Source organism: Varanus komodoensis, unplaced genomic scaffold, assembly GCF_004798865.1.
Source record: "Varanus komodoensis strain SLA01 unplaced genomic scaffold, ASM479886v1 scaffold77, whole genome shotgun sequence".
Taxonomy (NCBI): domain Eukaryota; kingdom Metazoa; phylum Chordata; class Lepidosauria; order Squamata; family Varanidae; genus Varanus; species Varanus komodoensis.
The window spans coordinates 2,588,837-2,601,064 of NW_025336442.1; the positions used below are offsets into that span (position 1 = coordinate 2,588,837).

Genomic DNA, 12,228 nt, shown 5'->3' on the forward strand with positions numbered 1-12,228 from the left:
TGTGCGGGGATGTCACATGGAGATGGGTAGAGACCTGTTCTCCCCTGCAGAGGAAGGCAGGATGCGCTCCAACAGAGCAAAGCTCAGGGAGCCAAGGTTCCATTTGGATGCCAGGAAGCATTTCCTGACAGTCAGGACCCCGAGGGTGGGAATGGGCTTCCACGGGAGGTCATTGAGGCCCCATCGGTGCGGGTGTTCAAAGATAGGCTGGACATGCACATGGTGGGCATGTCGTGAGTGGAGCTGGCTGGAGCCGGAGGTCAGACTAGATGGCCTGGGAGGCCCCTTCTGACTTGCTCTATGTTTCTATGATACCCTGAGAGGCTATGCACATCATGGAGGCATTAGCCACCCTTGGTTTCTTGTCCCATATCTATTAATCAGAGGTACACTGTGCAAATGAGACTCTGATTTTGCCCAAAGAGACATCCAGAGCTAGTTTAAAGTTATTTAACAGTTCAATATGTTTGACAATATATTTAACTTAAGTAGAAAAATAGTGAATACCTCTTCAATTTATTAAAACAAATAAGAACATGCCACACAGGAAGCCTTAGGATACTAAAGGTTTATAGAGAAAAGTAAATGCAAAGGGACATCATGTACAGAAATAAAATGTGAAACATGCAATGATTATAAAGAAAAATGCATGTATACCCATGAACCACACAGCCATAAAGCTCATGCTGTACTACATGTAAAGATTATATTGAGCAAAGTAACTTACAGCTTAAGTCTTCCTGAGACCTATTAAAAAAACAGTATTAAGAAAACTATATTAGAGCACCAAACATCTGAGTTGGTCCAGCACTCTGAATTCTGACATAGCTCAACTTAAACTGTGACTGCAAACTCATTGAAAGCACAGTCCTATGGTCAGGAGACACTGTCTGGCTGGGCACAGGCAAAGGCTCAGAAATGTGCTCCAAAAGCGGAGGGTGTCGTGCCCTCCCAGGTCTGTGTGGCTCTTTCCATGCCAGTGGCTGCACTGCGGTCACAAGACTCATCCTGGCGCTGGGACCAGGGAGGTGAAAGTGAGAGGTGGGGGGAGAGCGAGAGGCCTCCCTGCTGGCTCCTCAGCCTGTCCTCCCCGTGAGCAGGCACAACAGGCTTAAGATGGCTGGATTTTTTTAAGAGGGTGCATTTAGTCTTTTATTTTTTTTCTTTTTAACAACAGAGTAGGAGTGCGCTTACAGCCTGCTAAAAGAGAAGGCCCGTCCACCATATTCCCCTGTAGAGGAGCTGCCCCACAGCAAAAGCCGTCCTGAGGCTCATGCGAATGGGACGGCATACAAAAACTCCAAATAAATAAATAAATAGGGGGAGGCAGACACCAGCTCTTGCCCCTCATCGCCCTGATTTCCCCCAAGAAGCCTGCCAGCTAGCGGCTGAGGATGTTCCTGCAGGCTTCAACCGCAGGGAGACTACAGGGCTGCAAATAAACCAAGGTATTGCACTTCCAATGGGGGTCAGGGCCAAATGCAAAGGGGTGGGGGCAAAACAGCCCCCCCCCCCCAAGTACTGTAGCCAAAAGCTTTAAATTCCAGTAGCAAGGCCCTAGGAGAGACAGTTCAAACTTTAAAAACAGGGAAAGCATGGGACAGAAATCAGGGTCCCACCAAAGAGGGAAATGGCCTGGGGACCTGGGAGAGGGACATGCCTGCCTGGGCAATCCCCATTGGCCAAGGCTGACATTCTGCACCCTGAGCGTTTTCTCCTGTCAAAGCACGCAGGGGCTTGAGCTGAGTTCACCACGGATTTCCCCCACCATGCCTTCCACAAAAGCATTCTTCTCCTCCTTGCACCAAGGGCAGAAATGGCAGCACTCTTGTGTTCATGGAAGCCACTTTGCACTGCAGGCCAGCGGTATGTGCACCTTTCCAGGATGTTTTGTCATGAGTAGGTCAGGTTGTACGGTTGCTCCAACCCTGTAAGTAAATGCAGTGCCCGCTAGCGCAGGAGGTTTCACAGCCGGGGAGTACAATCGTTCCGACAGAGCCAAGGCTTGCGCAAGGAGCCCACAAAGAGAGGTTTACATTGATGTGTGGAACCTCTCTGCTTTTGGTAAAGACATTCAACTCACTCTTTTTTACACACAAAAGCCAGGGCAGCGTTTCCAACATCTTGATTAATATTTTGTAGGGCTGCTGCGGGTCATGTAAAATGGCACAACAGGCTGGATCCAGCCAGGTGCCCATCCCCAGGGCTTGGAAAAAGAGGACTGGCTGGAGTCTGACAGAGGCGGTGCTGGGTTGCAGGAGGTGCATGGCGGGATCGCTGGCCACCTCTCATCTGCCCGCAGTGCCTGACCAAGGACTGCACTGGTCTGAATTCCAGGAGCACCAAGACCCACGCTGGTCCCTCCTCAGTCCCAGCAGCAACAGACCTTTGAGGCACAAGACACGTGGCTCAGCCATCACTATGGCGTGCTTTCCAGAAGCATCGCAGCCCTCCAGCCCCTCTCAAACAGCTGGCCCTCCCACAGCACTAGCCACCCCCTGGAGCACAAGAGACGGAAGACGGAGGGGTCACAAGGCAATCTACGTGTAGGACCTGCTCTCTTCCCCTGGGAAAAACTCTCAAAAACGTCTTCCAATATATTGTAGGAGGGATCACAAAATGCAGATAATTGACCTGGCCTGCACATAACGCCACCCCATAGATGGTTAACCCAATCATGTCGCTACCCAGAGTTTGCCTGGCAGAGGTCCAAATAAACCATGCTTTATTTTCTCAGTCCCTGGGTTGTTCCCCTCCTCTTTCACCCAATCCCTCCCTGTAGCCCAACAGCTTTTGTAGTTGTGCTTGTACAGCCAGTTGGGGGTTGTTTTCACTGTTCTTGCCCACCATCCCTGCGGACTGGTGAAACAAACTACCTCCCACCCCCAGTTCTGGGTTTCCAGGCAACAAAGGACCATGGTTTAAGCAACCCTCCAAATCACAGCCTTCAACTGAGAAGAGCTGAGCAAGGCTGTCGTCGAGAGGACGGGCTGGAGGGCTTCCACTCATAGGGTCGCATGTGATGGCTCATAACATCAACAAGAGTTCATCGCCCCACAACATATTATGGCTTCTCTTTCCAGCCCGTTCGTGCTCAACAAACCATGATTTGCTGGCACAGCCACATTTGCACAACACAACAGAAAATCAGAACTGAACGACCCAAACCAGAGGTCAGCATATGCAAACGACACCAGCTTCTTAGGGACACGTGGCCCAAGGCACTTCACTCCAAATCCAAATGACAAATGGCACCTGCAATGCTACAGGAGACTCAGCCCGGCCACCACAGATCCAGCACCACGTGCTCCTGCCACAGCGTCTAGCGGGCGATAACCCCAATAATTTTAACCCAAAGGGAATTTTCAGTCGGACATTCTGACAGCACTGGAAAGACGCCAGCAACGTTACACAGCAAACACTAGACAGAGAGGAGGAGGGAGGGAGGGACCTGAGGCACTTGTAGAATTTACAAAATGATTGAGCAGAGGTGGGCGAGGAAGGATGAGAGGGAAAGTGGCAGCTAGAAATCCAGGCAACAGATTTGCTTAAAAATACAACCTTCAGATACCACTTTTCTGTCTGCATCTGCTGCATTCATCTTCCCTCCTCCTCCAGCAGCAGCCACATTACCCGCTCTCTCTCTCTCTCTCTCTCTCATCCAAACATAAAACCTCCTCAGCACCTTGCCTTCTACATTTCAGTGGGCATACAGAAGTCCATCCTGCCCCTCAAATGGAACATGGAGGGGGAGATGCACACTCCACAAGGCTGCCTCTTAAATATTCTGAGGTGGCAGAGCACTCCGAGAATGCACGGCAAGGTCCCTTCGTGAGCAGCAGGCATCAGAGGAGGGGGAGAGTGAGGCACCAGCTTCCTCTGTAGCAAAGCTGGGCTACTCCCAGCTTTCTACAGGCTTGCACTGCCCAACAAGCTGCTGCCCCCCTTTCCCTCCACCCGACAGCACCAAATACACCCCAGCCTTTACATGCAATATTCTCAACCCTCAGAATCTTTCTGAATCGCCCGGTGCAATCCAGCCACCCACGACAGGACAGATACGTGAGTGCAGCCAGTGGACCTCAGCAGAGGAAGCTCATCTGAAGGAGGAAACATCAATTCATGTGCGGCAAGGAGCTGATGTCATCTCATCCACCAGTGTGGAGAAATGTGGAGGGTTCCCTCCACCCAGCAGAAGGTAAAAAGAACGAGTGTCATCTACAATAGTCTCCCATGAGCCAGAGGCAACTTAAATCTGTATTAATGAAGAGAAACAGGGTTGCAGAGACTTCTGCTCTGAGCCCAATAAACCTGTGGAATAAGCTTGTTGCCACACGCAAGGGATCAACTCTCCCGTTCAGACTTTAAACCCTAGATTAAGACATGGGAAGCCAAGAGTTAGTGCAGCTGAATCAACTGCAGTGTAGGTTTCCACATGAGGCTCCGGTGCTGATGCCGAAACATGCAGACAAAGCATTGAGCACCACACTACCTCCGAGTCTGGGGTGTACTGTCCTCAGGGATGGGGGTGCTATAATGCCAAGAAGACTCAGGAGGCAGAATCCACCACCTTCCTTAACAAGCAGCAGGCAAAATCTGCCTGCAGTTACAACTCCATTTGGAAGGAAGAAATGGGGAAATGTTAAGTCCCTGCTTCTATCCTTGCCTACTCCCGAAAAACAACAGGACTTGCTCGGTATTGACTCTTTCTGCTCACCTACCCAAAAGAAAATCACAACTCACAAAGTGGCTGCAGCAGCACTGGGGAAAAGAGCAAGATGTGCTAAGTCTACAGCACATTCCATGCGCCCTTCTGAATCTGTTGCCACTAAACCAGGGAAGGAGTCGGAGACGAGAGATGCACCGATCCTCTTACCTGCTTCTCTGCTGGCGTGGGGGCTTCTCCACCAGGCCTGTGGTTCTGGAGAGGGGGCAGGGAGAAAGAGAAGGCGATGACAGAGGGGACAAGCAGCGACAACAACCCCCTCCCCACCCAGCAAACATAAGCACATCATTGCAAGGAACCAGCAGCATCACACCTCCTGTCAAGCCCAGCCTTTCAGACTCAGAAGACACCCTAAGTACTGGAAAGCAAAGGGGACCCAAGAGGGGCTAAGAAAAGGCTTTGCCCCTCTGGAGTTCTACTGATCTAATATGGGACATGTGGAGTATTTCCCCCCACCCCTCACACACGCGATAAGCACAGACAAAACCCTGACGCACAAGTTGTGCTTGCCTCCCGGTTCTGGGGTTCAGGCCCCCTTGCCTTGTTAGATCTCCCTATCCTGTCTGTGTCCCAGGCTGTGCTTCAGAGGAGCAGACATCTTCTCTGAGCCCACAGTACTGTCCCCGTTCAGCAGCGGTCCTGTTCCTGCTGCATCTGCTGCTTGTCTTCCACAAGCCATTCAGCAACATCCGCTCTGAGAGAGGTTTCCTCTCTTTAAATCCACCATTAGCACTCCTGTTTGCTCATATCCACACCACTGATGCCTCCTCTTCCACCCAACACAAGCCACCAGCCCTTGGCTACCTACCCCAGGCCAGTCCTGACCTGCAGCTGATGCAATTCACCCCAAAAGGCATATCAGCCACAGTCCCACACACACCCAGCAAATCCATGCCCTACCGCCATCAGTACCCCAACATCTTCAGTGTCTGCAACTTGAATCTCCAACGGCTTCTCACCTCAGATGATCCCTCCACCCCAAAGCATACATATATTCCATCCTAACATTCCACTCCAAATGGCACCACACTTCATGAGAACTTCACCTATCCTGCAAGACTCAACCAATATTGTGCCAAATATTGAACCCACAACGAAACACCTCTGATAGCTTTCCTAGTACCTTGGATGCCATCGATTTCCCTCACCCATGGTTAATTCAGCATACAAACCCCCAACTCATAAAGTCCCCCTTGCTTTGCTCACCCCTACCCTTCTACTCCAAGCCTTCACACTTCTCATTGACCCCTGACTGCTCCAGGCTGCAATATCCACATACCCCAAACAAATGCCTGTCAGCAGCTCCAGTCCCTCAGCCAGTTCTGCACCAGCCCATGCTTTTTTCCCTTCCCAAATTCCTCATCATCCTCTCCTCAATTTTCCCCCAGCCTCAAACACAATACAAACAGGTAATCCTTCAGCCCATACCCTTCTGTAGGTCAGCATACATCCCTCAACCTCTAAACTTCCTCTACAGCTGGTCTGGATTCATATCCCACAAGGCCCTTCCACATTCTATTGGAAGTCTATATCTCCCTATGAATCCTATATACCAGACCCCACAGGGAAGACCCTAGTCTCTACACACACTTTCCTCCTGCCAAGACCTCATTTGCCATTATTCCTGTACCCTCCATTCCCTTGAACACCAATGAGGTGCCATTGCAGTTACCCGCAATTCCTTTGCTCATCTGGCACAAACCCCTTAATTTAGGCCATTATTTGTCTATTAAGAAACTATGTCACACCCTTATTCTTTCCTGCAAGGAACCCAGAGAGACTCACCAAATCCCCTTGCTTCTCTCCATTTTACCTCCACAACAGCCTTGTGAGGTAGTTCAGGCTGGGGGCCAGCAATTGGCCAGAAGTCACGTGGTAGGAGGCAGCCCACACCTCAGCACCCTTCAGCATAGATGCCCTCCAAGGCAACCCTCACCCCCTTACTCAAGCATGCCATACCCCCAGATTCCCAGACCCCACAAAACAGCTCTCAACATGTCAGATGAGCCACCTCTCTTCCATACTTCGCCCTCCTTGACACCCAAGTCCCCAAGCTGCCCCCATGCCCCTTTTGCTCCAGACCCCACGGGATCTTTCATCCCAGCTTCCCCACACTCAAGGCGACCCCCAACCATGCAAGGACCCGCCAAATCCTCCCATTCCCTCAAACCCTCTGAGCCCAAACCCCACAGCTTCCCCACACCTGATACCCCAGACAACCCTCAGCGCATCAGAGGACCCCGAACCCCCAACTCATTTCATTCTCTGAACCCCCCACCCTCATCCCCCAGACCCTCTCACGCCCCACTGCCCCAGGTTTCCCACTCTCAGCACCCCGGATACCCCCACAGGTGACCCACAGCCATCACAGGACCCCCGACCCATTGCCCCAAGCCCCCATCGAACCCCTCACAACCCTCAACCCCCACAGCTTCCCACACCCAGCACCCCAGCCAAGCTCCAGGCGACCCCCACCGCTCAGGGGACCCCACCCGCACCCTCCCTGCGCCCCCCAAGCCCCCGCCGCGCCTCCCCAACGCCGCGCGCCCGCCCCACAGCGCCGCTCTCGCAGTGCGCGGCCCGAAGGCAGCGCCCCACGGCCCCGCCCGAGGCGCCTCACCTGGAGACCGGGCCGGTGTGGGGCGGACACGGGCGGGCAGCCCCTCTCACCATCCGCGCGGCGGGCGAGCGAGGCAGTGCCGCCCCCGCCTAACCTGGGCCCGGCCTCGCCGGGCCCGCCCGCCCGCCGCGCCGGCGCTCTCATTGGCCCAGCGGCTCGCTCCGCGCGCACGATTGGCTGGGCGGGCTGCCCGTCGCTCTCACTAGGAGGCGGGGGGACGAGCGCCACCATGCGGGCCGAGCGCGGCACTGCATCTCGGACCGCGTTTTATCAGGGGCGCGCGATTGCAGCGGGGGCCCTTTCGCGGGTCGAGGGAGAGGAATTTAAGGTATGTATGCTAAATGCTGCCATATTATTATTTCTTCATTACGCTTATGCCCCGCCTTTTCTCTCTTGCAAGGAGCCTAAAGCAGCGTACACGCTCCTCCTCTTCATTTTAGCCTCACAACAACCCTGTGAGGTAGGTGCAGCAGTCCTTTCTGTGACTAGCCCTGAGCAAAGATTCGAACCCAGATCTTCTGAATCTCTGTGCAGCACTCAAATGGCTGCACCATGCTGGATTTCCACGATATTGATTTTGTTCAGGGAAATGTTTAAGAACCTGGGGGTATCCCTGATGTTTGCTACAGTTGTATCCCATCCTTTTCCCTTCAAGGAGCTCACAGTGGTTTCCACGACCCTTCTCTCCATTTGATCCTCACAACGACCCTATGAGGTAGGTTAGGCTGAGAGTCCCTGACTGGCCCAAACTCAGTCGTGGCCAAGCGTGCGGATTATTATTACTGGTGTGTGCCTTATTTTCCTCTTGTGAGGAACCCAAGGTAGCTTGTATAGCTCTGTTTGACCCTCACAGCCAGGGCCGTCTTAATGCATGGGCCTGATGGGCACTTGCCCGTGGGTCCCATACTAATCCTTGGAAAATCGGAAAACCTCCAAAATGAACAGTAGTTGTAGTTGTCGTAGGGACCCCAGTACACTGCTTTGCCCGGGGCCCATCATGCTGTTAAGAGGGCCCTGCTCACAATGACCCCGTGAGATAGGTTAGGCCAAGAGTAAGGAACTGGCCCAAAGTCACCCAGTCTGCCCAGTCCAACACGCTAACCACTGCACCTGCTTAAGGAGAGGGGGCGCCATATGTTGTTACCTTTTTCCAGGTATCTCGGGGGAGCTTCTACATATTGTAGCATCAAAAACCCGGGACTGCTGGTCGTTCTAGGCCTCATAGTTTGGCTAAACATGCCTGAGGCTGCACCGTAGGTCATGGTGCTGGCCTGGGTACTGTCTTTAACAATATGCATGTCCTGTAGCTGTCATGCTTGCCTTGTATTTTAATGATGTTATTGTTTGAATCCATTCTTTCTGGAAGTTGCCTTGTTTTGGATAGAAAGGTAGGGTGCAAATTAAATTAGTAAACATGCGTATTCCACCACTGCCCCATAAAATAATAGTCAACATGTTTCCACTGAAAAAGGGATGCGGGGGGGGGGGCTGCATGCCCCCATCCAGACTTTGGACCACTGCAGATTATCCAGAGAAAGAGCCATGGTCAATGTCTGCTTGGAGGTGCACCAGAAGCGTGCCTGCTCCAAGGCGACGTTTTTCGGGCAAGACAAAGTCAACGGGGGGCAGATCAAGACTTATTTCATAGTGCACAGAAACTGCTGTAGTTTGTTCTGGTTGCTCACACGACTGTATTTCAGAGTTTCCTTGTTTCCAGGCTTTTTGACCACCTCTAGCCTTGTGCTTCACATCCAAGAAAAAGAAACCCAGAACGAATTCTGCCTAAAACTCGACTGCGCCCCAGAACATGGGACTTCATGCACCCTCTCCACTTACCTGCAGCTGTGCATTTAGGGACACTTGGCTGGGAAATGATGAGGGCAAAACCCCAGGCTGGGCCTTTGCTTTTATCCTTCTATTCTCTTGCCCAGGCCCCCTGTTTTAGCTTCCTGTCCAATTCCTAACATGGACTTCAGTGTAATGGGCAAATACCAGAGGTTCCTCTGTAGCGGTCCCCATATGCAAAGTGCCCTTTCACATCTCTGCAGACATGTAGACACCACACTAAAACCTTCCTGTTCCAACATGCATTTGGGGCCCAGTCCTATGCATCCTTAGACAGAAAAAGTATTGCAGCTCCCAGCATCCCCTGCAACCATGTTGGCTGGGGAATGCTGGGAGTTGTAGGACTTTTTTTCCTGCTGGGTGGGGAATGCTGGGACTTGCCAAACGTTTTTCTCTGCCAACATATATAAGGACTGCATCTTAATTTTTAGTGGAAACGTGGGGTATAGCTTTTTAAAAGCCTAAATAAATAAATACGATATCCATTCCAGTACCCAGCTAATCGCACGGATTAATCTTGGGGAGATCACATTAATGCTATTATATTTATTATAACAATGATTATTATATCGCTGTTATCAAGAGGCTGCACTGCTCTTTTAATTGCATTTTGTTTATTGAGTTGCGCTGCTTCAAAATTGCTCAATAATTCGATTACTATATCGATCAGCTCCGAGGTAAACGTTTTATCCTCTCCCATCTGGAAGCATGGACTAACCCATTACGGGAGCGGGGGGGAAAGGCCGTAAAACGGCATCGTCGCTCCGCACCTCCCTCCCCGTCTCATTGGTAGATCCGGAGCACGGGTTTCCTGTCCCTTCCCGGCTTCCGTCCTTTCCGCGTCGGCGGCTCGGTACCTTAGCTGCTGCAATGGTGAGGACTAGGGCGAAGCCGTGGCAGAGGGAGGGGGGTCGGACTTAATCCGACTCCATCGGGCCAAGGAAGTGGGGCTCGGTCCGTGGGTGCGGGTGGGTTGGCACGGGGAGCGGCCAGAGGAGCTAGGCAGCCCCAAATGGCTGGGCGGCGACCGAGGACCTTCGCTGGATGCGGGTAGGCCGCGCCGGGACAGGCTTTGGAAATGCAAGGCCATGCTTTGAGGAGTGCGGGGAAAGAAGGAAAGAAGCAGCGTCCGGGCTTGAAAGCGGGGTGCTCTGTAACCGGTTTTGTCTAAAAAGTTAGGAGGTTTGCATGGGAGAGGCGTTTTCACACGTGACGCTGGCGAACCTGGGTTGGCCACCAGCAGTTCGTTTGAGAACGGGCAGTGGCCAGTTCTGTTTCCCGAAGCCGCTTGGGCTGGCTCATGCACGTGCGTGGTTGTCAGTCAGTAATAGCAGCAAAGCTGTGGCAACATAAGAGGCTTGTGGAACCAGAGCAAAGGGGTATCCAGGCCAGGGTTCTGCTTATACGGTGGCCCACCAGCTGCCACATGCGAAACCCAAAAGCAGGACGTGAGCGCAACAGCACCCTCCCACCCATGGTCCCCAGCAGCTGTTGTACAAAGGCATCCTTATTCTGATCCGGGAAATAGCATAGAGCCATGAGGACTAGTGGTCGCTGGAGACTTGAGGAGATGTATCCTTGCCCTAGCTGGCGAAGGAACAGTGTCAGCTTCTACCAAGGCAAGGATGCAACTTGTGGGGGTCATTTGGTGGCCATGCACCAGATAAACATTTGCCTGAGGATTGCATTTTATTTTGTTTATTACTCTCATCCACCGCCCAGAAAGTTTTAGCCACTGGGTGGTATAATAAGTGAATGTGGGTTGATGGTTTGCTTTACTTAACTATAAGCTGGTTTGGGACCCTGTTTGGATGAAGGAGGATGTGAAAATGTTTTAACTAAGGTTTTGCCTCACAAAATGGAGGATGTGCAGATTATCCTAAGTTACAGACTGTAGTGCGTAACCAGGCATGCAGGGAGTTTCTGTGGAAAAATTAGGTACATTTTTTCACCCCCCAGCAGTATGGACAGCTGTTGAACATCTTCCAGCTTCATGTTGTGGGGATTGGCAATAATTGAAATAGTGTTTCACTCAGTTTGTGTTAATGATTTTGCTACAGCAAAAATAACAAACTGGGATCCTGGTGTGACTGAAATTGAAGAATTAACCATTATCTGGACTTGAGGATGCAGCTACCTTGAGGCATTGGAAGTCTTCAGAAGTGCATTTCTGAAACCTGCAGTCAGGTTTTTACTCTGTATATGCCTTAGGCACAATTAATAAAACTTTGTGACATGTTCTGTCCCTCTCTTACACATTTTTGGCTCCTGAAGTTGTAGCTAAGGTTTTGCTCGTGACTTTGCAACTTTAAAGAGAAATCTACTTGTTTTAAGAGACAGAGATTTCTAGAAGCAAGATAACAGGAATGGCAAACTTGTGGTCCTCCAGATGTTTAGGCCTACAACCATCTGGCCTGGCCAACCTAGCAAATGGTGAAGGATTTGGGGGATCGCAGGCCAAACACATTGTGAAGGAATCGCACAGTCCCTGATCACTGCTGTCTTACACATTGTTCTGTGCTGTCACAGATGTACCTTGGCTAAGCAGGTCCACAGGGAGGATGCATCTGGTGGATCAGCCCACTCTGGGTGGTGGCTTTTGAGGTGTCCAGTAGAAACAAAAGCTTTTAAAAACATGCGGTAAACTGTTCTCTTTTTGGCCTTCCATGTAGCACTGACAGCCAGGACAACTGTTGCATGGTTACATCAAGACAGACAAGCAGGGCGATCTCCCTTGGCAGTGACTTTGTGTGATTTGCCCTCCAACACCATGTGCGTTTTATTCTTAGGCCAAGATCAAAGCCCGTGACTTACGAGGGAAGAAGAAGGAGGAGCTGCTGAAGCAGCTGGATGACCTGAAGGTGGAACTGTCCCAGCTGCGCGTCGCCAAGGTGACTGGCGGAGCAGCCTCCAAACTCTCCAAGATGTGAGTCTTCCAGCATCGCTTTGCTGCAGCAATCCCTCTGCCAGGGATCCCGGTGGTGGCAACTTTTAGCGTGGCAATCCCCTGCCATCCCATTGACCTTCTCAGGTGACA

The 12,228-nt window shown here is 51.6% G+C and overlaps 2 protein-coding genes across 4 annotated transcripts in view; one reads left to right on the plus strand and one right to left on the minus strand.

The window, feature by feature from the left end:
• Nucleotides 1–7,429, minus strand: part of SCAI (suppressor of cancer cell invasion) — a 71,736-nt gene extending 64,307 nt beyond the window's left edge. For 2 of the 3 annotated variants that reach the window (XM_044453077.1, XM_044453076.1), the window contains exons 1-2: nucleotides 7,347–7,429; nucleotides 4,877–4,921 (exon numbers count right to left, since the gene is read on the minus strand). In XM_044453077.1, coding sequence (XP_044309012.1) covers nucleotides 4,877–4,921; nucleotides 7,347–7,399 — 98 coding nt within the window. In that variant the 5' untranslated portion in view covers nucleotides 7,400–7,429. The remainder of the gene's footprint in view (nucleotides 1–4,876; nucleotides 4,922–7,346) is intronic. The other variant, XM_044453078.1, reaches the window with a different exon arrangement.
• The window catches only part of RPL35 (ribosomal protein L35), a 34,547-nt gene that overhangs the window by 19,273 nt on the left and 3,046 nt on the right, over nucleotides 1–12,228 (plus strand). The window contains exons 5-7 of the mRNA XM_044453082.1: nucleotides 1,270–1,276; nucleotides 10,008–10,064; nucleotides 11,981–12,117. Of these exons, the coding sequence (XP_044309017.1) occupies nucleotides 1,274–1,276; nucleotides 10,008–10,064; nucleotides 11,981–12,117 (197 nt within the window). The 5' untranslated portion in view covers nucleotides 1,270–1,273. The remainder of the gene's footprint in view (nucleotides 1–1,269; nucleotides 1,277–10,007; nucleotides 10,065–11,980; nucleotides 12,118–12,228) is intronic.